Source organism: Brachyhypopomus gauderio, chromosome 5 (assembly GCF_052324685.1).
Source record: "Brachyhypopomus gauderio isolate BG-103 chromosome 5, BGAUD_0.2, whole genome shotgun sequence".
NCBI lineage: Eukaryota > Metazoa > Chordata > Actinopteri > Gymnotiformes > Hypopomidae > Brachyhypopomus > Brachyhypopomus gauderio.
Window position 1 is genome coordinate 21,015,235 of NC_135215.1, and position 26,543 is coordinate 21,041,777.

At 40.9% G+C, this 26,543-nt stretch overlaps 1 protein-coding gene across 1 annotated transcript in view; it reads right to left on the reverse strand.

Moving 5' to 3' along the window:
* The window catches only part of syn3 (synapsin III), a 108,256-nt gene extending 82,011 nt beyond the window's left edge, over positions 1-26,245 (reverse strand). Inside the window, exons 1-3 of the mRNA XM_077006416.1 lie at positions 26,015-26,245; positions 10,112-10,563; positions 3,706-3,763 (exon numbers count right to left, since the gene is read on the reverse strand). Of these exons, the coding sequence (XP_076862531.1) occupies positions 3,706-3,763; positions 10,112-10,527 (474 nt within the window). The 5' untranslated portion in view covers positions 10,528-10,563; positions 26,015-26,245. The remainder of the gene's footprint in view (positions 1-3,705; positions 3,764-10,111; positions 10,564-26,014) is intronic.
* Between the last annotated feature and the right edge of the window lie 298 nt (positions 26,246-26,543).

Here is a 26,543-nt window from a genome sequence, read left to right on the forward strand (position 1 = left end):
TCTCTCTCTCTCTCTCTCTCTCTCTCTCTCTCTCTCTGCTTCCCTCCAAGTCTGCGGTTACAAAGCCCATCTGGAATCCTGAAAGGTATTTTTGGAACTGAAGTTAATGGCTGTCATTAGATTGAAGTAGGCAAGGTGCCTTTCACGGTCATGTGATCAGAGATTGACAAACAACACTGATACCTCTACGTGGCTAATCTACGGTTATTGCCAAACTCTAACAGCACACATCATCATATGTTATGCCCTACATCTCAGTAAAAACACTGTAAAAATTCCTATGCTCTAATGTTCTGTGGGTAAATAAAAAAATAAAAAATGAACTCATAACTCAAAGCTGGCACATTACATCATCAAAAACAGAATTCCACATAATGCAGAGCTGTTCCTTTAATCAAATTGCTTTCAGCTAAACACAGTCCCAGTGAGCTGTTTTTCACTCTGACCAAATCACAGTCAGCACTCTGACCTTGAACCTCTCTCAAATGTGCTTTTTCTTGAGGCTCTAATATGGCTCTTATAAAATAAACACTATTGAAATGTTGGAAATGTTTCAATCATTGAACAAAGACCAGTCTTCCGTGGGATTGTTGCCTCTTAAATTGAGAGGGTCACATTCCCGTCACCAAGGTAAAGCACTACATTTGACTTAGAAAATCCATTTCACACATTTACTCAAAGTGTGTTTTATATGCAATGGGGCTTTGAGTGAGGTCCAGTTAGGCGCTAGAAATGACACGGTGAGGCCCCTACCTGCACCGGCTTTTGCCAAAACTCTGAAATCATGCAGAGTATCGACCCAGATGGCTGACACTATGAGCACAGGGCTGAAGGGGATAGATAACCCCAACTCAGCTAGCTCCATTTTGCCCTGGTTAGGGAAGAACTAGGCTGCAGTGAGGTCACAGGCCTGCCTAACAGATGTGTTCCCTGACAACATGCCCGGTCAATGGACAAGAATGTGGGTTGAACCTACTGAACATCCATGGGCAATTTGAACAATTTGTTCAATTCTCCTAATTGCTATGACTCGTCTTGCTTCCCCTCTATACCAGGCTGCTGCCATCAATATTCCAGTGGGATAATAACTATGTTCCTTCATTCATCTGTAACTGTTATGATCTGTTCAGTTGCTCTTTTACACATATCATTAAGGTTCCCACTTGCCTAGGTTTTCACTCTCCACCAGAATGGGCAAAACTGTTGAGCCCATACAAGTCCAAAGAGGGCCACACAAAACCACCCAAGGAATGGAAGAGCATTTGTTGTTAAACTCAAGTCTCTGGTCGGCGAGAGCACAGAGAGCTCTGGCCTGTCAGTGTCTTAAAGATTATGCACAAGCTCTGACAAAGAACAGTATCTCAGCAATTTATCAGCAGATAAAAAAGTTCAGAGTACCAGTGAAGTGGAGGAGACCACGACAGCCATGAGTCAAGTCAGGATAGAGAGTGCTGGTATAATCAGGCAATACGGTCAGCCAGACCCTAATCAGTAGGCGGCATTTTGCCACCTACACACCTGACTGGACTTGATCTTTGTACTTGGATTTTGGCACTGGCAAGTAGGACACAGCCTTTTTTTTTTTTTAAAAAGCCACAACACAGCAATTCCCAAAGGCCCCCAAGCAGGAAAGGTTGCCCGGTCTGACAGCATCTATGTAACATGACGTTTCCCGTAGTTTCACTGACCACTGAGCCAATTCGTGCATTTGGGGGAAGTCATCACCTCAGTGGCATAAAAAACAGAGCAATTTCTTATCTCTGAAGAAACTTGTTCAAACACCTAAAAAAGATTCCCAGCTTAAATGTCTGTGGGTCACATAAATGTATCGATTCCTATGTAGGCTGCATTGAGTCATGATGAAAGTAAAGAAAGTTTAATCATAGATTAGAGCAGACAAAGTATTCCAATGTTCCAGATGCAGTTAATGTGGCTATTATTTTTAATGATTATGATTAAGTTTATACAATACAAATCATATAGCTATGGGAAATTTTAATACAGAACATTCTACAAAAGAGTACCTGGCAGAACCAAGTGTTCCTGGACCAAATTTAGAAAAACAATGCTCAGACTCCAAGAAAAAATGTTCATCTGCCCAAAGGTAAATGAACTGTGTTTGACTTCTCAGTGTACTTAATAATCACCTTATGGTTTCTAAAGAATCTAAAGAAACTCAATTTTCTTTGATGCTTTGATGTCAGTGATAGTGAATGAGAATACGAGTAAAACCAGCTGTATGTCCAATCAAAAAGCATCACAGTAAAACGAATCTCGCTCTCTTTCACTCGCTCAAGATCTCCTCAGGCCCCGCAGACAGGCCTCCTGGTGCACTGGGTGGTCTCGAGCTAGCAGTGCCCTCCAAGGAGTCAGATTCCACCTTATATGGCAGCAGGACGCACAAGGCACCAACACAGGCACAGAGTAACATGTGGGAGAGAAAGGACGTAAGGGGACAATGAGGAAGCTTGAGATGTTATTGAAGTTGCCTCAGACTGTGGTGCTCTGTCACCGAGCTCAGTCTTCCTTTAGCTTCATGTTTGGGTGGAGAGCTTGCAAAATGGGTATGAACACACCAAAGGAAGGATGCAAATAAACAGTAACTGTGGCAACAAAAGAAGCAATCTCTAGACAACAAAAACAGACATCTGGGTCGGGCTGGATGTTGCCATGGGGGATTGGAACAAATTAAAAGTGTGGTGTTTGGATGGAGACTTACAGTATGTGTGAAAATCAGACTACAGTCTTTCACTGTAGATTTAAAGCCTTTAATTAACCTCATGTTACTACTGTGGCCGAGTGGGATGCCGCAGCCTGCAAACACTTGTTCACTCCCCCCTCCCCGCACCCCCCTTCCCTGCTGCCCCTCTACCAAACAACACCCAACCACCTTTCCTCCAGCAGATAGATGAGACCACAACAATGTGTGCTAAGCAAACACACAGCCTTTAACCTTTCCCTTCTGGCTACCCACTCTGATCTTCGTCTCCCATAAAACTCCCACCAGCTCCTTTCAAACACAAGCCGCGTCCGCTCAATGGCTTGCAGATGTACAGCAAATGCAGCGCGATGTTATCAGTCCGGTAAAATAGCGAGTGTCTAGACTATGGGTAATGCTACATGCTGTGGGCATTGGCAGGGCTGTCGTAAGGTTCTGAACATGTGATAACGTAACAGTGAGGTTCCATGCAGGTTGCTGTGGAAAGCTGCTTGGAGTTGACTTTGACTTGCTGCAACAAATGAAACGGCCAATTTAACAAGAATGTGAAGTTGCAATACCATTTAGCATGATGATCTCTGACCATTCCACTTTAAAGTCCAATAACAATCCCCCTAAACGTGCAACCGATACCTCAGCAGACTGATGTGTAAAGGCATGATGCTACAATGAAACTTTTAGTGAAGTTTCTGTATCTGTCTAGCAGTTCACCTCTGTGGAAGTTTATAAGTCCTGTTGTTTACAAAGCCCTTTGTTTACAAAGCCTGCTGTTTACAAGACATATTTGTGCATATTTCAGTTCAGGCAATGGTAAACCAGCCCATTTCCAGCACATCTAGAAGGGTATTCAGCATGCAGCTTAAAAGTAAGTGTTGAATCCAAAACATTCCATTGGCTTAAGATCAGTAGAACTGATGCTGGATCAGCCTTTTGAATATGATCACAGATGGGTAGAATGTCCCTATAGATAAACATGTTGAACCCACCTGTTCCACATGGATCTCATACTCTCCATTCAGCTTCCTCCCTCGAAAATACTTTGCCCTGGCAAATAAAAAGAGGAATAAATCTTTAGGAAAAAATGCACACCAAATTCATTTTTTCTTTAGCTGTTTATTACAAAGAGTCATTCAATGTTTCATATGAACACTTTATTTATTTGTGTGTATGTGGACCAGGTCGAAACGTGAGCTTATTCACTGTGTAAACAAGAGGTTCTTGGCACATTTATCAGAATTATTCTCAGAAAATACACTTGGTCTAGTGAAATGTCTGAGGTTGGACAATGCCACACATTCTTTTTTAGAATTACCCAAATTTACTCAAAACACAGGATCTGCTCCATTTAAGGATATCTGTCTCGTCGTGAGTTCAACTTTTGCGCTTTTGTGCACTCTAGTGCGACTCAAGCAGCATCTTGACCTTAACATCAGCCATCTGCTGAACCATGTCAGCCCCAGATAAACCAATTCGTTCTCTGGTATTTAGAGACATGTTTGAGTCGGTGAAGAAGCATACCACACACTGTAGCTCTAAAGGACCTGAGTGTCAGCCTGGCCCTTACTCACACTTCTTCTGTGTATTGATCAACACACAGTCTAGTCAACCTTGGCAGGACCAAATGTCTGGTGTGTACATATGGACAATCATGGCTTGTCACTGGCCAAAACAAACCATCCAGTTTATGGTTGTGGAAAAATTGAGAAGTGAGTGATCTGGCTTTCTGATGCAAAATCCCAGGTCATCTTAAAGTCATCAAAAACTTTCTTAGTCTAGGCCATGAAACATGGCTAGTGATATATTACTAGTCAAGTGTTGTTTCACTAAAGAACTACACACTACACACTTCAGAACATGGAGCATGACCTTTGCAAGAATCTCATTAAGACATTTACCAGGAGAAAGACATTTTCAATAAGAGATTTACCAGGAATGAGTGAAAGAGAAAGAGAGAGAGACAGAACTACAGAGAGAAAGACATGGACCGAGAGACAGACAGGAAACTAGGGAAAGAGAACGCACAAGAGAAACCAGAGTGTACTGAGACTGCAAGAAAAAGAGAGAAAGTGACAGGCTGAGGGAGGAATGAGAGGGAGATGGAGATGCTCTGGTGAAAGCTGATGTGTGTGGCATCACTGAGGCCCACAAAGAGAGGGTGAGCTGAGAACCGGGTCGAGTCCGTCAGGGGCCACTGGGTCTCCAAGCTACACGATGCCTCTGTTCTGGAATGCCCACAGAGGAAGCAAGAGGGAGACAGAGAGGGAGAGAGGGAAGACAGACAAGGAAGACAGAGAGGGAGACAGAGAGGGAGACAGGCTCAGGCAGGCCTTACCCTCCCCTCTCAACTCTACAGACAGACATTGAAAGCTCGCTATTGACTTGATGACTGCAGTAGGCAAAGTATACAAAACTAGGCCTTAATATGGGCCTCATGTAATACAACCAGGGAATGAATGATCATTGTTATCGTATGATGGTTCTGGTCTGGAGTGAAGGTGCCATTTTGGCTCTACCTGGAGCACTTTGTAAATGTACATCTGAAGGCTATTAGCTCCAGCTTACAGGTGTTTTAGTTTGCAAACGATTTTAACATCTGGTTTGGTGCAAGACATTCCTTGCTGATGTTCACAAGAAAAAAAAACTGAGAAATTCTGAGAAGAGCTAGCCAGCTATATTCAGTATTTGGGACCTAACAGTGCAACAGGGAAGTCGATAAAGCCTTATTGTTACTGAAATGTCAAATTGGTCTCTGTGGCTAAATCTCTGAGAGCTGAGCTCAGAGTTTCGCTGATGCCTGACTTTGTGTCTGTGTGTGTACACACACACACACACACACACACACACACACACACACACACACATGTAAAGAAGTCTATTGTCCCACTGAGGTCATCTTCGAGGGGTGTTTGTAGTTTTTGTGTGCATGCACAGAAAGCTGCACTGTACCAGCTGGACACAAAAAATATGAAAGAATCATCATGTGACATCATTTTGTTTTTTCTTGTTAACTCAAGAGACTGCCAAACAATCCACACATACAACCATAGGCATTGAGGACAATAGTTCCCTAACTATTATTTTCTAAGCATTATTTTCTATCCACTCATGTCGAGAAACTCTCCTGTTATATCCCACAGAACTTTATCATCCAATGTGGTGAAAGAGGTTAACGAAGTTAAATTGTAATGGCAATTTCCACTGTAGTTGCTATTCACTGTTCCAACCAGAGTTTTGTTTCTTTTATTTTAACCGTATCATCCACCATAGATGGGGTTGCATTATAGACCATTAATATTATAATTGAATACAAGCAGGGAATGACTCAATCCCACCCAGGTATCACATTATCACACCATGTGATATTAACTATTTGATATTAACTATGTGATATTAAGTGATCAATGTGACCATGAAATAACTTTTCACTTCAGAACTGCTGAACTGTTACTTTGTGTCATGATACGGGGCCCCCCTGGCGGCCGCCTACATCAACAACATGAGTATTTCATGTTGTCCTGTTGTTGTTGCGTTGTGTTCGTCCCTCAGGTGGGAGGAGCCTACTATAATCCCCCGCACCTGAGGGTCATTTGTCTGTCTATATATGTCTTCTCTTTGTACCAGTGGGCCGCTGGTTACTGTATCCTTGATTTGGATGGTGACATGGGTTTTATTTATTCTTTATCTATTCTATTCTTATTATTTATCCTCCTTTTTCCCTGAGACTGGCGTGATCGCTTCCTTTTTATTTTGCACTCCTTGCCCATCACACTTTGCATGTTTCGAGATAAGCACTATGGATTATGAATAGTGCACAAAATGTAAAATTAAGAAATGCAAAATGGTATAAGAAAATAAATTCCTTTAAATGTTCTTGGCTACTTTTGGGCACCTTTACATTTATGGAATCTATCAGATTTCTAACAGGAAAAGTATCCTTAGCTAGTATAGTATTAGCATAGACATTTAGTGCTAGAGAAGAGATTTCAAATAGAAAATATTCTTAGATAGATGGATAACCAATTGACAAACAATATCATTATAAACAATACTGTTTGTCACCTAAACAGAGAAACACAATATATAAACTAATTTAATTTAATTACAATATATAATAAATATACAGCACAAATGTATTGGCCTGGGGGAATCAATAAACCCCTGTCTTTCACACAAAACAGATTAAAAGATTGTAGTTTGAGTTTCACATTAAATTCTCATGAAACCAGAATGACACTCACAGTCTGTTGATGACCACGTGTCTGAGAGAAAGAGATTAACTCATCTCATTCACATGAAATGCATTGACATCATTATCTACTAACAGTATGAATGTACGGTGGCCCTGAAAACCCATTGCACTGCAAAGGACAAATGCACTGCTAATACGCAAAGCAAATTCATCAAAATCACAACGCATGCGCTACAGCCACATCCAGCCACAACACAACGGAAGTGTTTCTGGACAAATTACTTTACGCAGGGATTGTAGGTTTTTAGCCATAAACAATAGTTGTGTTATACAGTTTCAGTTGTGTTATACAGTATACCACAACTGTTGTTTGCAGCGTTTCTGAATTTGCAGCGAGTTTCTGAAATGTAGCACACGCATTGTCATTTTGATGCATTTGCTTTGTGTATTTGTAGTGCAGCGCGATGGGCTTTCAGGGCCACCGTATGAATGTGTGAATTTAATGTTAGTAAGATTAGTAAGGAGTCTTACTCCATAGGTCAGGAGGTCAGGAATAAATCAAATGACAGTCACGAGGATACTTTTCCTATGCCTTCTTTTGAAAAGAAGAACTCCATATCAGAGCGTGCAAGGTTGGTGGTGGGGATCAGGGTGCAGTACTACGGTTTGGATCTTTTATCCTTACATCAATGACTCAACATTAAACACCTGAGCACAAGTCAATGGTATCCACCAGGAAACCTGAAGTCAAAACATGCAGACAGTTTCGGTTTGCAGTGCATTTTGGCTCCATGTAGTGCAGAGAGCTGCTGGCTAATGCAACATGTCTTTCATTTGTCATGTTAGTCTATTGCCCCACCTTGTGGTTAAAGTAAATTACTGCACCTCCACAAGCGTCAAACATGGCCCTCAACATGCACTGTAGAAGTGTTTCTCAGGAAGCTTTCTAAGGCTTCAGTCAGCCAAAGGGCACTGCTTTGCTCACATAGCAGGACTTGAAGCAGTACAGACTTAACAGCAAACTTTCTAAACAGCTTTATTTAACAAGCACCATAAGATAAATCTTTAGTTAAGATGTTTATCTGAGTGTTTCAAAATAAAGCTGACTGAGGAGCAACCTGAACCATTCACTAAACATTCCTGGAACATTCCTGGACCATTCCTAAACCATACTGAGTTGAGATAGGTGTGCCAGACCATTACACCAATGGTCAGGTGAAAGGAAGGTAGGAAAAATTAAGTAAGACTTGTGTGGCAGTAGTATATTCACTTTTTTTTGTTCTTTTATGGCAATCTAAAGTAACTTTTTCCTAAACAAATCCCAGCTTTAAACAGCATCTTGGCAATGTGCTACAACATCTAAGTATCATGGTTCATTAGCCAGTCTAGCTAATAACAGTGGGAGCATTATCACTAGGTTGTAAATCTTTCCTCTTTCCTTAATGGACTGTTCGTAGCCTAATATAACATGTCTGTGTTAGGATTCAGTTGTGAATGGAGTCAAAATTTACTCAGTGCCTTTTGTTTTCAAGGTGTCTGTATTTAGTATATATAATAATCAATTATTATATATATTATATATAATAATTTTGTATTACAATTAAAACAATTATATATTAATTGTACTTTATACACACTCACACACACACACACACTCACTGGCCACTTTATTAGGTACACCTTGAAGACTATATGCAGTTATAGAAGCAAAGGTCATAATAGCTATATGTTGAATAGCTGATTTTTTTAGTCATTTTAATAGATATATGACTAAACAGTTGGCTAGTACCGGGTTGGACTCCCTTTTGCCTTCAGAACTGCCTTAATCCTTATGGTATAGATTCAACAAGGTACTAGAAACATTTCTCAGTGAGTCTGGTCTATGATAGCATCATTTTTACATTTACATTTTATGGCATTTGGCAGACGCCCAAATCAGGCTCACAGCTCCGTGTTCCTCGGAAGCGGAATATGTAAACAACGCGCACAAGGGCATCAAAGGAATGAATCGAACCTAGCTAGCGGTGGTACGCTAACGACAGCTAGCGTCGCCACAGCGGGCGGAAATGATCATAGAGTTAAGCCCGCATAATAAGAGGGAAGATATGATTGGTCAATTTTGCTGTCATTTGAAACTGGTATTGCACTGAATTATAACTGCCAGGCCCTCTGTGAATGAACAACGGGCCCACCAATCACCAACATTCTGCGGAGGCATCACAGTCCTAATAGAGGGAGACACAGGCTCACAGGCTTCCACTTAACCCTTCACCTTCAAACACAGATTGAATAAACACGGTTGAATAATTTATTTGCTTATATTTTTGTAATTGTTTAGATGTCGATTGTCAAACTGTAAGTAGATAAAATAAAATTGGATAAATTATATATATATATATGGGGTGGGACGCAATTTAAAAAATTGGAAGAATAAGAAGAACTGAAGTAAATCAGAAGATGTTTTTTAATACCATTTAAGATGGTAGACTTTTTTTTTAATTTCCCAGGCCTCTGCTACAGGCATCTCCATAGTGCCTAGAAGTGGTCTTCTGTATGCTCAAAGCAAATGACTGGATCTTCCATTCATCATCTATAATATGAGCTGTCACACCAAGATAATTCTTGTTGCTAACAGAGGTCCAGTGATCCCCAGTCAGAGCCACATTTGTGGCGCTCTTAACAATAACCTGTTTTACTTCCCTTTCCTCATCATACAGCTGCTGGAGTTTCTTCGACATTGTCTTTCTGGACGGCAGTTCGTAACTTGCATCAGCTGACGCAATTTGCAGCACTTCTTGTAAAGCCTGGATTATACTTTCACGAGTGACCGTAGCGCGCTTGCTGCGTCTTACTTAAGCCTTCGACCACAGAGAGCGGTCTACAGTCCACAGCAATCCATCTCGCCAGTGAATTGGTCAATTTGTCTAATTTGTCTGACATGTGGTCGAGTGTTGACTGGCGACACTGCACGTACTATATACATTTAGCAGCTAAGTTATCATTACTGACCTGCGCGTTAGCCCCAACATGTTTTGCGTTGAGGTGGTAATGAGTCTGATATATTGTAATATTATACTGTATATTATATATATTAATATCCATATTTAACTTCTTAACATTTTGCACACCTAAGCATTAAAATAATGGATTTTTAATGGGTTTTTCAGAGCAAATACATATACATCTAAAGCAAAAGGTCTTACCAGTCTGTGTGCACATCATCGATGACCAGCAGCACTTTGGGCTTACGGACTGTCTGCTTGACCGAAGAGGCATCCCCGTGTGCTGCTGCTTTAGCCTGAACAGCGCTGGCTATCTGAGCCGTCTTCACTACGCTAGAGAAGGAGCTGAGGAAGCTTCCGGAAGCAATGGGCGGAGCCTGAGCTTGGGCCTGGGGTTGAGGCTGGGGTTGGGGCTGGGGTTGGGGCAGGAGCTGGGGCAGGGGCTGGGGTTGGGGCTGGGCAGGCCCAGCAGGCCGCTGCCTCCTCTCCGTAGCGGGGGAGGCAGGGGAACTTGTGGAGCTGGGTGGAGGAGAGGGCCTCTGCAGGTCCATCATGTAGCCGTTGGGCAGATTGGCCACGAAGCTGCTGTCCGACAGGCGCCTGCGTAGGTAGTTCATGGTGGTGTGGTGGTGCTGGTGATGGGCAGGAGAGGCCTGGACATGGAGAGGGGAGAACGAGGAGAAGATGAGGAAAAGTGTCTCACCCCTAAAAGTGTGGACAACATAGTATGAAATCGTCACGCTCTGTTTGGTATCATACCTGATATTAATGGTGCTTGATTTCTAAGTTTGTTTTTTTTTTTTTTTTTTGAAAGATTGCTTGAAAACCCCAGTGAGTGTGAATGATGGAGGTGTCCAAATATATTCTTATACATATTATTTGTTTCTTCAATGTTCTGTAATTAATGACACTGATATATGGTCCAAAGGTTTAGCAGAAAGTAATCCAAGATGATAAATAAAGCATTCACATCTTGAAGTCTCTTACTCTTAAAAGTGTTGTTTTCTGGCTTCAGTTGCAATAATCTACCATGGAAATTTAGCTTTGATATATTCTGATAATAAATCTTTTCTCATCACACCACAGTGTGGGAAATACCAGAGAAATACAATCCTCACTCTCACTAACATTGTCTTTGTCTTGCTCTGTTGGGTAACATACCCAGTATTAGTGTGGCTTGATCTAAAATGTATGTCCTTCACTTCAAATCTATAAAACAGGTTTATAAACAGAATTATGTTAATCATTATGTGGCCATAAGGTTATATAGTGCTATTTTTATATGACCCTTTTCCCATTATTGAACATAAAATATAAGTAGCTTTATATATAATAGGTCTTATACTTTAAACTTTAATTAGTACACTGAAATCTATTTTACATTTACTTAACCAGGCAAAACATTCATTGTCTGAATAGGTCTTATCACATCAAGATTAATTCAGGGCAAACAGGAAACGAACATAAGCATGAAATGAGTTTGAATAGTCTTAAGTTGTGACGGGCGGGGGTGAGCAACGAAAAGGAAGCGATCACGCCAAGTCTCAGGGAAAAATGATGGTTTAATAGAAAGTGTGCAAACCTAAATCCCGTGCACTATCTCCAAATTAAGGATATAATGACCAGCGGTCAACTGGTACGACGACAAGACATATATAGACAGACAAACGACCATCAGGTGGGAACAGATCACGGGCTCCGCCCACCTGAGGGGCGTACACGACATCACAAAACAACAACAACACAGCCGCTGTGGACGGAGGCGACCGGTAGGGGGCCGCCTCACCGTGACATAAGTAAAGAAAGATCTAGAAGATGAGATTAATGGCAGCAGGCCAATACACAGAGAAGGGAGTGGTTAACAGAAATCCCTGTAGCGTAAATAATACAGAGAGAACATTCACCAGACTACATTTAAAATTTAGATAACTTACTTACAATAAAAATTCCATTACCCAAAGCATTACCTGATGTAATCGAAGAACTTGCATAGCTGGAGAAGCAGGTAGAGAGTGAGAGCTAAATGTCTCGCCACAGGGGTAAACATCTGTGGGCATCCAAATTAATAATGTCCTAATTAACTAAACTGCTCAAGTGTGGATACAGCACTGGGGTTTAATAGCTTTCAAAAATGCTAACAAAAGAGCATCACTGTGTGATACTTTACTTTTTTTAAACCTAATGTTCCCCTGGAGAGACACCACCAAGCACAGTTAGTTTAAGCTGAAGAGTTTAGCGTCATATCTTTAAGATCTAGTTATATTCTTCAAGTGAAGTGAACTTCAGCTTCTGCAGAGATAATGAGTGATATCAACTCACTAAAAGTGTAACAACTTACTTTTGAGCAACTTTTGAGGACTCCATACTCTCTTTACAATATATTTTGCATTTGCCTGTCTGTTGGAAAGATATAGCTGTCCACATAACTTAAAATATATAGCCTATTTCATGCATGACCTGCTAGTGTACACGGAAAGGAATTTCTCTGGTGCACATACTACAGAGTTTTCTCCTTTCTTGCAAATATTACACAGCAAAGCCACTGCCGTTGGAAGACCACCCATGTAGGAATAAACATTTGATGTTCCTTGGTAGCTACCAAATAATATTTATTATTTTAGTTATAAAAAATGATAAACTAACTCAAGCACAGTAAAAGACGTTTTTTGTGAGAAAGCCAAAGGTTGCCTTTATCTCATGCTACCTGTACATAAATGTCCAGCATTTCAGCATTTAGAAACTGCTTATTCAAAGAAGGGCTGGAACTGCTCTAAAGTCTCGTCCTCATCACTAATATGTCCACATACACCATATTGCCAAAAGTATTTGCTCACCCTTCCAAATTAGTGAAATCAGGTGTTACAATCACTTCCATGGCCACAGGTGTATAAAATTAAGAACCCAGGCATGCAGAAAGAATTGAAAGAAGAATTGTGAGAGAATGGGTCGCACTCAGAAGCTCAGTGAATTCCAGTGTAGAACTGTGCAACAAATCCAGTCATGAAATTTCCTCGCTCCTAAATATTCCATGGTCAACTGTCAGCTGTATTACAAGAAAATGAGAGTGTATGGGAACGACAGCAACTCAGCCACGAAGTGGGAGGCCACGTAAACTGACAGAGCGGGGTCAGCGGATGCTGAAGCTCATAGTATGAAGATGTCGCACTTTCTGCAGAGTCAATCACTGGAGACAACCAAACTTCCAAACTACAGTGTGCAGTAGCCTTGGGCCTATAAACGATATTATCGAATATCGCGATATATAATTTAAACCTTTGCAGATATTACGCAAATTATCATTCTATTTGTTTTTATTAAGTACCATTGTTGTTTACCAGCATTTTGCAGCATCTCTATTTAACGTCTGGCTTTATACAAACTTTATACAATCTATGGTTTAAGAAATTTTTAGCTCTATAGAACAGAAAGGGTGGTGTTTATGTATATACACCACATAAAATGTATACAGAAAAACGTCTATACGTCTATATACGTCTATACGTCTATACAGAAAAAGGATCACCACAAAAGGTGGTAACACCACCAATTTACAAGCACATCTTAGGATTCATCATCCACATCAGCATGTTAAACTGGGTTCTACCCACAGAGGAGAACAAAGTTAATCGAGTCAGTCAACAATCACAAGTACTTTTGCAAAATGTACAAAATACAAACATGACAGCGTTAAGTGGTGAGAGTGCACCACAAGTGTAACACGTTATTTAGTGAAGGGTATGCTGCCATTCAACACAGTCGAAAAGTCAACATTCAAAGAAATGTTAAAAACCTTTAATTCACAGTACGAGCTACCAAGCCGTAAGTACTTTAGCAAGACATCAGTGCCTGAAATGTATATTAATGTTCGAGCTGACGTTGAATGTTTGCTCAAGACAGCGGAGTTTTATTCATTGACAACTGACACGTGGTCAAGTACTAATATGACTCTGTACATGTCAGTGACGGCACACTTTATTTCACCGCAGTGGAAGCTTGAATACAAATGTTTGGAAACTGTTCTTTCCGGACAGCCACACTGCAACCAATATAGCTGAGGGTCTTCACTCTGTAGGAAGCTGAATGCGGGAAATTTAACCTGCATTACCACGGACAACGCTGCAAATATAAAGTCAGCTGTGAGAGACGAACTTGGATGGCAATGGTTAAATTGCTTTAGCCATAACCTACATTTGGGTGTGACGAATTAAACTAAGAAGCAAAGACAGTGCACGGAACGAGCTCTGGGTATCTGCCGATCGACCGTTGGTACCTTTTCTCATAGTTGGCAGTAACATACATGTATCAGGAAAAGGTGTTACTAATATTATTTCTTCTTCTTGAACACAACTATTCCAGAATTAAGATTTGCTGTTATCATTCTTCCTAACTGTTCCACTGAGATGCAGAAGATGGCTTACACAGGCAGAAATAATATAATCATGTAACTGATGCATGAAAGGCCCTCTAATGTTCATGTGGGGTACTGCATCAATAAATTTTTGAAGCGATAAAATCTTTTATAGGGATAATTCTTGAGACGATAATCGTTTGTCTAAATATGCAAGTATATATGAAAGTAGAGCACTGTATTTGGAAGGAATGATGTGTGCTATTTCCTAAATGGTTGACAAATGGGTCAATTTTGATCAGTTAGTTAAAACTTAATCTTCATCTTTTATGATGCTTAGTCCATTTCATGGTTGGCATGGCAATAGGATGAGCAGAGAAGCCTGGGTGTCTCTGTCATAAGTCCTTCCCTCCAGCTCCTCCTGGGGAAACTCCAGGCCTCCGCAGGCCAACCAGGTGCTGGGTCTAATCTAAGGCCTCCTCCCAGTTGGTGGTGGATGTGTGGTGAATTGTCAGGATGACAATTTGCAGGTCTTGACAAAAGATTATTTTTTATTATTATAATTATTCAAAATTATATGATATACATATTCTGGCAGGCTATGCATATATTAGGCTAAGAGTTATGAGACTACGACACCTTGAAGTTACAATGAAAATGCTAATGTTAGCTAGTTAGTCTAAGGAGTTATTTAAGAGAACAGTAGCAAGCTTACTTTAAGAGCAAGCTTAAACTTTAAGAGCAAGCTTAAAGTTTATACTATCTGTCACGGTTGGTCAGCCCAGACGCCACGAGATGGCGCGCACACACACTCCTTCCCTCTCACACATGCCCACTCCGACTCTGCACACACCCTCTCATTCCCGGACACTCCCTCACTCATAATCACCAGAGTACTAGCACCTGGCACTAATTGGACTCGGGCACTTTAAATCCCCACAGGTCGCGCCGTCCAGTGCTGCGCATTCAGCCTGCACCCCCTCGCCTCACTACGTGGGATAGCCTCACTGCACCGGACCTGCCATACGCCTGTGGCTGCTTTGCTTACCTGCATCACCTTGAGTATTCTGTTGTGTTTGATCTGCCTAGTGGCCTGAGTATTTCAGTTTGAGCTATGGATAATAAAAAGGCTTTTGCTCACAGCTTCTGCCTCCTGCTGCCTCTGTCCCCGCGTCACACTATCGTGGACTAATGAACATCATTAGTTCCTTCTGCTGAATTGATGTATAGTCTGGTTTGTACAAGGGTGTGTAGCAATAGTGAACAAACAGACAGGAAATACTGGATGGGTCCTAGCCCTGCCTTCCAGAGTTGCCCCATCAAATTATCATTATATGCTAATGATAAGCAAATTATACGTACAAACCCATTCATTTTTGAGATTTGCAAGATTGCAATCATATATGTCACAGTGGTTTGGTCCACTGCCATCCCTGAACTCCCACACACATCAGTACGAGTGAAGGTTTGTGGAGTGAAGGGTGTGTCAGTTATGGCTGACCTCTAGTAAGTAGGCAAAAACAAATGAGGTCAGACATTTTTCTTTACTTTTACTGCTGAATCGAATAAAACACAGTTGTAACGATAATGCAATTTGTTCATTCCATTTCATTGCAGTTGGATCTTGTGTGCCTATGTAGCTGCTATATATATATTCAGTGGGGAACCGTCAGGGCCCTCTACGCCATCTAAGAGGGCCTAAAATATTCTTAAAATATAAATATATATAATTTATAAAAAATGTTTTTTATCTACTTACAGTTTGACAATCGGCATCTAAACAATTACGGAAATATAAGCAAATACATTATTCACCCTTGTCTATTCAATCTGTGTTGGAAGGTGAGGGGTTAAGTGGACGCCTGTGAGCCTGTGTCTCCCCCTATTAGGACTGTGATGCCCGCTGTTTGTTTACAGAGGGCCAGGCAGTTATAATTCATTGCAATACCAGTTTCAAATGACAGCAAAATTGACCAATCATATCTTCCCTCTTATTATGCGGGCTTAACTGTATGATCATTTCCGCCCGCTGTGGCGACGCTAGCTGTCGTTAGCGTACCACCGCTAGCTAGTTTCCATTCATTCCTTTGATGCCCTCGTGCGCGTTGTTTACATATTCCGCTTCCGAGGAACATGGAGCTGTGAACCTCAATTTGTTGGAACCTTATTTTGCTTAAGAAGTTATGTAGTACGTATATTATTGTTTATTGCATTTCTAAAGCTGTACTGTCGTCTCACTTTTTAATTTTTTATTTATTGCAGTTAATTAGGAAAGGAAACAATTTTTTTTCCGGGGTGGGTGGGTGGGGGGGAGCGGGCCCAGGTTTAATGGTCACGGTTCGCTACTGATATTCGTTAATTTGATACTCTTATCGGGCGATATAAAAATTATCGCCGTTAATCTATTCTTAAAGTTGGGTTGGGAACTGGGTCAAAATGGGTAAGCAAACTTTGATGACTTTCAACATGATTAACTCGGCTGTATTCCTAACCAAATTGCACAGTAGGGGCGAGAACGAGTTTTCAAACCTGTGAATTACAAATCGTACGTGTGTTTACATGGATGCAGCTACGAAGTTACCAGGTTTGCTTCATGGAAAGGAGCGGTCGTTTTCTGCATGGTCCTAGCGCTAGATTCGTCGCTATTTAAATATTTCTTTTTAACCGTTAAAACTGCAGAGGACCAAAACCGGCTTTTGAAAAAGTCCCCCCCAAATGACGTCCGTGAGGTTAAATGTACTAAATGTTGGCTTACATTTCAAATATCATGTTTAGCTGAATAAACATGTTATCAACCCCTTTTAATGTACAGTATGTAGGCTTACAAATTCATGTTTAACTGAATAAACCGTTGAACACGAGTAGCCTACATTTTATTGAGCATGTTTTTTTTCTTCAATTATCAAAGTAGAACAGCTTCAAGCAGTCATTGATGCATTTTGGAAACAGGAGATGAGCCCCTGGTCTAATGCACCCTCTGTATTAAGAAACCCTATCTCAAAAACTGACTTTTAGTAATTACTTGGGTAGCACGCATATGAGCCATTTTAATATAGATTAATCTAGATTAATTTCAAGATTTCAGTGAGATTAATCTAGATTAAAAAATTCATCTATGCCCACCCCTAATATATATACACACACACACACACGGAGCAGCTGTGTCTCCAAATGCATGTTTTCAAGTAGTTTCCAAGAAGTTTGTATTGTTACAAATCCCAGACATTATGCACTCTACAGGGTACAATACTGGGTACTTGTTTCCTAATATTTCCTATTATAATCCTATTAGTTAATGATAATGATTATAATTACTATTGTTATAGTTCTTATTATTGGAAGTATTTAAAACATCTGAAAATGCTTGTAGAACTGAGCTTGAGACAAACTTTTTTTTTTAGAACTGAGTTTGAGACAAAATCAACAATGATGACATCATAAGAAAGCTCATCGCCAACCTTATTATTAATGTTCTGTTATTAAATGAAAATAAATGTTCAAATTATACTCCCTGCATAGGCCACTACTTTGGGTAATGGCATTGCCTTCCACACACATAGAATGTAGTAACTGATGTGACTAAAGGATGAAATATAATAGGATGAAATAAAGGATATGACTTTTCCTATAGTTCTATTATATTAATTATTAACACACACACACACACACACACACACACACGCATTATATATATATGTGTGTGTGTGTGTGTGTGTGTGTGTGTGTGTGTGTGTGTGTGTGTGTGTGTGTGTGTGTGTGTGTGTTTGTGTGTGGTGTGTATAATTTTATGTTTGTTTAGTCATATATGTATCATCTATTAAAAAATGACAAGTGCACCTGCATAAAAGCATGTATACATATAGAAAGAATTCAGCATGTCAACATATAGCTATTATGAGCTTTGCTTCTATAACTGCATAAAGAAGGATTAAGTATCACAACAGAGGATTATTGATCAAGGGAATCCTGGGCAGCTGTGAGATGGAACACCATTATAGCTACAATAGATTCATTTGGACTTTAAGGGGCTAGAAGGTGGAGAAAGACTGATAGAGAGACTGAACAAATGCAAAAGTGCAAGGAAAGACAATAATGGTGGTTACATAACTAGTAAGATTTACAGCTTTTGTCCACAACTCGGAATAAGGAGCAGCAGGGAAGAGATAGAGCTTCCGCAGCTCGCAGACACACCATGCTCATGAGCACTACACTATCACCATCCCACTGAAGCTTCACACAGAGGGTGGAGAGAATGGAAGAGGGGGGGGGGGGGGGGGGGGTGGAAGAGAGAAACCCGGAGCAACTGAAGCAGAAGGAAAAGAGGGCTGGGGAGCTGGACGAGGGAGATAAAGGCATTTTACAAGAGGAGCTAATTGTCACGGTGCCGCCCTGCGTGTCAGGTGATGAAATTGAAAGATGTCGTCTGATCTGAGAATCGGCACGGTGGCATAAGCATGGGGATGGGGAAGATGGTGGAGTGCCAGTGGAGAGCTGGTGATTCGCTGCGTAAGACGGAGCAGGGGAAGGAACTCCTGCAGAGATGAAAAACAGCACCATAAACACGGGACCAGTCGGACCGCGCTGACTCATGGGGCTTGGCAGGACTCGCCAGCACCACTCACATTCAGCTTTACATGACACAGCGTGACCCAGAACTGGGGGGTGGTAGCATTAGATACCAGAGCACTACCAACAATTAAGAAGGAGGAAGTAGAAGCAGGATCTGCCATTTGTGAAAGGGGTTATTAAATCAAGCGTCAGGTTGTACTGGGATCCTGGGTTCAGGCTAGGGCTGCACGATTAATCGTATTTTTATCGTTATCGCGATGTGAAGTTTCACGATAAACACATCGAAAGAGCCACGATAACTCCTTGAATAACAGCAAACTCAAATTGCGTTATCCTCGTCCAGCAATAGAGGGAGCTATTCGCGCTGCAGACTATGATCACGTGACGTAAGTAGGCAAGAGGCAGAGTGAGGCAGAGTTGCCAGGTTCGCGGTTTTCACGCCAAATTGGGCTTGTTTGAAAATCCAGCCGCGGGTAAAAATTCTGGGGCCGCAGGGTGCGGTTTTTTGGGCTACTTTTGAGTTGGGCTACTGCGGAAGTTCCAAGTCTACACTAAGAATCGATCGCGATATAATACTTAATTTGTCTCCATTTCACACTCGCAACCCCCACCCCGCCGACAACTTACACTCGCAGATTTTGTGCGGAAAACTTTTGTAGGACCTGGCAACCCTGGAGTGGGGTGAACGCGCTCATCAGACACGCGATTTGGTTTAAGCCTGGTTTACACTTGATGCGGCGCGAGGGTCCGGGAGGCGAAAATAACGTAATCGCGGTGGCTTCGCCCGTGTGCAATTGCCTCGCGCGCTGTCGATTCACGAGGTCGTGCACCTCTCGAATTTTGTAAGTTCGCGCGCGCCGCGTCTCGGCGCAATGAGAACAGTCATGTTTGCAGGGTTCATACACCTATACAAGGTGGAATTCAAGCACTTGTACGTCACTTTCAAGGTCCATTTCAATCATTCCCAGCACGTTATTGAATTAAATATTTATACATATACTCTAAATGATTCGAAATAATTCGCTTTTTTATCACATTATTTAATGTTATTATTTATTTAAAGTTCGCGCGCGCCGCGTCTCGGCGCAATGAGAACAGTCATGTTTGCAGGGTTCATACACCTATACAAGGTGGAATTCAACAGTGGGGAACCGTCAGGGCCCTCTACGCCCTCTCAGAGGGCCTAAAATATTCTTAAAGCATTATATATATAATTATCCAATTTTATTTTATCTACTTACAGTTTGACATTCGACATCTAAACAATTACAAAAATATAAGCAAATAAAATATTCACCCGTGTCTATTCAATCTGTGTTGGAAGGTGAGGGGTTGAGTGGAAGCCTGTGAGCCTGTGTCTCCCCCTATCAGGACTGTGATGCCCGCTGTTCGTTTACAGAGGGCCTGGCAGTTATAATTCAGCGCAATACCAGTTTCAAATGACAGCAAAATTGACCAATCATATCTTCTCTCTTAGTGGGCGGGCTTAACTGTATGATAATTTCCGCCCGCTGTGGCGACGCTAGCTGTCGTTAGCACCATCGCTAGCTAGTTTCGATTCATCCCTTTGACGTCCTCGTGCGCGTTGTTTACATATTCCGCTTCCGAGAACCACGGAGCTGTGAACCTTATTTTGTTTGTATACTTATTTTGCTTAAGATGTTATCTAGTACAGATATTATTGTTTATTGCGTTTTTAAAGCTGTACTGTCGTCTCAGTTTTTCTTTATTTAGTTTATTAAGAAAGGAAAAAAAAAAATTTCGGGGGGGAGGGGGGGGGGGGGTAGCGGGCCCAGGTTTAAAGGTCACGGTTCGCTACTGGAATTCAAGCACTTGTATGTCACTTTCAAGGTCCATTTCAATAATTCCCAGCACGTTATTGAATAAAATATTTATACATATACTCTAAATGATTCGAAATAATTCGCTTTTTTATCACATTATTTAATGTTATTATTTATTTAAAGTTCTCGCGCGCCGCGTCTCGGCGCAATGAGAACAGTCATGTTTGCAGGGTTCATACACCTATACAAGGTGGAATTCAAGCACTTGTACGTCACTTTCAAGGTCCATTTCAATAATTCCCAGCACGTTATTGAATTAAATATGTATACATATACTCTAAATGATTCGAAATAATTCGCTTTTTTATCACATTATTTAATGGATATTTATTTTCAAAACGCCCAATCTTAACGTCTTCACGTTCTCTCATGTTTCGTCCTGGAATTACAAGAGGCTCGTATATGTTAACGTAATACAAGAGAATTGTTCAGTCAGACAGATATTTGTTGTGAAACGAAGTAGTTACAATTTCAAGCCTTTTCAAATACTTTAGCCTAAATTCCAGCACTTTTCAAACCTGAAACACAAAGCAACATTAAAATTGGTCAGGTAAAAGTTCATTCCCCTGTATTTGAGGGGTGTTTTTTTATACTACTAGGCCTACATATCGTTTCGGACAACACTGCAAAGAATGTGACACGGCAAGATTAAACGCTTCCGCCGTTCGCGGAGGTTAACGAGGTGTGCGGAGTCGCTCACTCGTGAAAGTATAAACCTAGATTGAATCTATTGTTGAATAAACCTGCAAAATATTTGGAATTATTCTGGATTCATTACACAGTAAAAAACAAAACAAATTAACGTGCTGCTGTTCAGAGAGACACTACATTTCTGTATTTTAATCTTAATTTATTGTGGTTCACATCGATATCGGGATATCCAACAATGTTATCGCACATCGCAATTCTAGTCCATATCGTGCACCCCTAGTTCAGGCTGTGCTAAAGGGAGGTGGGCATTCATATGGTTTCGTCAGCTTCCATTCTCTCTTTTACTGAGAGCAAAGAGAAAGCTTTGAGACACTAAGCTGTGAAGACAGCTCTCTGGCCTGGCTCACCCACAGAGTCAGCAGTGGTGTTGAGGACAGAGTGTCACGAGACAGAACAGGGGAAGAGCACAGATGATGTGACTGAGTTTTGTGGGGCTAAGGTAGTGGACCTGGTGGACTGAGAGTTCATTAATCTTACTCCACACTGTACCTCACATCATCCCCTCACATCAAGGGTGGTTGGGAGGGGGGGTCTCTTTTGACCACATAAAGGCTTCCAAAGTCATTACAGCACCATCTCATTTCTGACACTGCCCTCTCCTTCATGGATGACAGTTACATTCACAAATCCATACCACAAACTGACATGTGCGATTGCTACTAATTCATTGTGACTCTGAAAAGTCTGAAATGAATGTCATTTGCCTCATTTAATGTTTTCATGTAAATTCTGAAAAAAAAAATCAAATTTCCCTTTTTCACACAAAAAGAAAAAAAAGCCCTTCAGACACAGGTCTTGAGGTGGCCCCCAATGGTCAAATACCCAGATATAACACTGTGTTTATGCATTTGGACCAAAGAATGGGCCATTATTAGAAGTAAATTCTGGATGTGTCTCATTATAGTGTAGATCAGAATTTTTTTGGAGGATTCAGTGTGTTAAAATGACACCTGGCTTTTATTTAGCATGAGAAGGCCAGCGCGGTCACATTGATACTGGATGAAAAGTCATGGAGGCATCTGTAACAGCAGCTACCTTATCTTAATGACCACGCAGCGGCACAGCGGTCTAATTTATTTTAGACTTACCTCAATTTCACCACAAATGAATTTGAAATGAAATCAAGATAATATTAATGAACATCATAAATATTATCAAATCTTAAACTATAATGTCTTACATTCCATATTATAGCCTAATATTTAATTATATATTTTACATGCATGTTGTAAAATTAGCTATGATTTGACAAAAAAATTACTATTTGGGTGTGTATTACCTACTGAGGCAATCTGAGTCCACACTGCTCTGAATGCTGGGTGGTGAATCTATCAAAGTTCATTCAATAGAAATTAATTAAATGGAGCTGTGGGCAAAACATCACACCCTACCTACTGAATAATACAAAACACTTTAAAGGAAGCACTGTTCAGTGGGAGATATACAGCAGGCAAATGCAACGTGATTTCTGTGCCTGGGTTCATGTCAGGCAGCCACCTCTGCTAGCTGTGAGCATGCTCAAGGGACCTGACATCAGACCTGCAGCTGATGTCTGCATAGATTATGCACATCCATGTCTGCACTGCACAGCTCCTCATTAACATGCTTCATTTGCTGGGGTTTAATGTTCCTCCACTAGTTCACAACACAGCACTTTATGCATAAACTGTATCGCTTAGTCAAATGATGACTTTTCAGGCAAACATGTAATGACTTCAGGATGCATGGTGCTGTTTGGTGGGCAGCTTTCCTTTCTTGTTAGCCGTGTTAATCTTATGAGTTCAGAAGCACAATAATATTTTAGAAACGAATTGTATCTTGGCTGATGAACTATGCTTAACATGAGTGAAACTTTTGTCATTTTTTTCTTTCAATTCATTCCTTTATGGCACTCCAGCTCGGGTTCAGCATGTACCCCGGAACCTCACAGACTGAAGTGGCATCATCACACACCCAGGAGTCACACAGACCTGGTGAGATTTCTCACAAATACTGCTGCAGTGCAATCGACATAAAGCTGCTCTCAAATGTAAACTCACAGGTTCTCAACCGATATCTGCAACATCACATTGACTGTGATTATGGTTGCAATGCATTAATGAATGTTTTTGCCATCCAGTGGGAGCTGTGTTCTGTCACACATTCAAAGAGATCAAAGAAAGCAGGTTGTGATTAAAACCTATAGGTTAATCATTTGCACTTTCATATTCCTACTACAAATTACTTGGACAACACAAACATCAAATGTTTTATTTAACAACAGCCTAAGGTGCTCTCTTCAAATACAACAAAAAAGAAGATCACTTGTGCCAGTCATCATGTCAGTTATCAATATTTTTAGCAATCTTTTTTAACAGGATATGTTTATGCATACAGGTGATGTTTTTTATTTTACAATGCACTTTGATAATCTAATAGCCATTGGCACAAAAGGTTGCACTCAGATTGCACAAGCTCAGAGATGAAAAACTAGCTTGTGTGTTCAGCTACTAGGCAGATTCAACTTGCAGTGCCCAAAATGAATTAAAATGTACCTCAAGAATTAATGTGCTGAGGTCAGAGTTCACTGGCAGGCTTGCAGGGAGCTCGGGAGTAAACAGTTTCATACAATTCCCAACAGATTTGGCAGTTTTTATCCTGACTGCAAAGTGCCATGTAGATTTCATTATGAAGATAGAAAGAAATATGCACATTTTACTTTTACACACTGGGGGTGGGGGGTGGGGGGTTTGAAGGGCTATATGGCAATAATTAGGTTTGACCCCCATCCTACTGAGATATCTAGATATATCATACTGAGCTTTAAGCTGTGACAACTTCCCATGCATTTGCGGCAGCCATCACTAGAAAAACTTCTTTTGGGACACTTAGCAGACATTCAGAGCTTGAAGGCCACAGTAATCTTAACTGCAGGGGCAATATGGCAGGAATAAAACATCACCATCCTCCTGGACGCGATCATGGTGTGTGCCATACATCACAATGTTTAGAGGTCTGCAAATAAATTAGACATGATGCACCAGCAAAACAGCAGTGCAGTAGTGCGGTGTAAGGCTTTTAGGATAATGCGGGTAACTTAAGTTGAACAAAATAATTAAAAATATATATATATGTGAAAAGGAGGCACTGCATATGTATAGAAAAGTGGAATTACATTATACACATGAAACTTTGCAGTGTATCAAAAAAATCATGAGCTAAAATTGAGAAGCTTTGGAAATATGAAAATGCTTCAGGGATCAGAGTTCAGATAAGGTTCTCAACACCTCTCTACTCCCACTGAGGAGGTGGGAGAAGAAATGTCTAATGTGACGGATGAAGTCATCCATCTGGACACAGACAGACAGAACGCCATGACTCGAAGACTCCTGTAGGCTTTGCAATTTACCACTGACAGAGAGATGCACCGTGATGAACCGTGATCATACTCAAACTGGAGACATCAGTGCCCAGCACACAAATTTCAACCTGGTCAGCCAGCAAATGATCTTATTAAGATGTATATTTATGACAATATAACACACAGCATGTGCTCCCTGGGATCAAACCCACAATCATGGTGTCGATAGCGTATTGTGATACATGATATGAAAAGTGAGCTACGGTCCAGAACAGTTTTGCATTTAGCATTAAAACAAAGGTATTATTCTAAGGCATATTTCACTGAATCCTAAATTAAATATGAAGGTTTTAATAAGAGGACAAGTGTTTCAGAAGTAAACTTAGTCAATACATCGTTCCATAATAACGACTTAATACCCCATTAAAGCTGTTTGCTGGTCCATGCTGTGGCACTCCTTCCTTTGACGTAAAATTATTAATTTTAAGATGTTTTAACCTATATGACGAATGACGTCTGCACTGGGAAGAAGCAACCAGTAGCCCTGACCCCAGTGCTATTGGTGCCTTTTCAATTGGCTGCGTCCCTTATTGGCTATTCCGCACCTACAGGGAAAAGGCAGAGCTAATTCTATCTTATTAAAAGGGCAGCGGAGGTGTCATCCGAGAAAAAACGATACAGTGTACGATAGGTACAGGTTTCTATACGGCGCTGTATTATGACACACCAAGATGAAAGCTGCTTATTATCTCTACAATTTTCAACAAGTGCACCGAAAGACATCAACAATTAAACAGTGGCTTATGCGCGCTCCACCGACAGATATTAGATATTATGAAGATTACGACGGTGCATTTATTGCACGCGTATATGATGCAGCACCCTCGGGAAAACCGGTAGGGAGGGCAGGGAATTCCCCCCACCGACTTTCCTCAGTCCTATTTGTAAGTCAGGAGCGACACCCTCAATCGATGCAGCACAACAGCGATTTTGCAATGCACACAAAAAGAACATAATACCATAATCTCAGCGAAAAAAAATTAATGTAGCTTATATATATTCCTTAAGAATGTGCCATTTCTTTCAGCAAATGGCCACTTATTTTAACTGGAAGCGGTTGGGATGACAGCCGTATCCTTTATGGCTGCGATTAAATGGTCCATTAATTAGAGGAAAAAATACGACAATATAGAAAAACATCGCGGAGCAGTTCTTCATATGAACACAATGGAAACGGCTTTGTGGTAAATACAAAATCATTATTGAGCATCTCTACGTCTTTTTGTATTTACCTTAGCGAGCGTTTATCCGGTCCGTTTTCTCCGTGCTCGTGCGGGGATGCCCTGCGCTCGTGCCACAACACTTGGTCGATTCGTGCTACAGCTTTCGCCAAGATAACTCCCTGTTCCACAATGCATGCCGGGAACGTGGACGTCTCATTGCATTCATTCTGCTATCACTCTCGAGCCTTATTGGTCGAGTCGGTAGTGAAATTTAAAAAGCGCCTCATACCATTTCCATGTGACGCTGAAAATTAATATTTTATGAGCGTAGCTGTAGCAGCAGCGTGAACACTAGCAGATGCGCAGCGCTGTAAGCCGTCTATTGTTATTAGCCTGCTGATCAAAGGTCTCCTTGTCTATCAGAAGCACCTGAATCTAAATAGAGCCTTTTAGTTAATATGGCATCTGTTTAAACTTCATAAAAATTACCATCTATCATAGAGAAAACACTTTCATTGAGAGTGTTGGAAAGAATTGCCCGCGATCGGTGCTTTAGTAAAGAAGCCTGGTTTGGGTTATAATGATAATGAACTGTGAA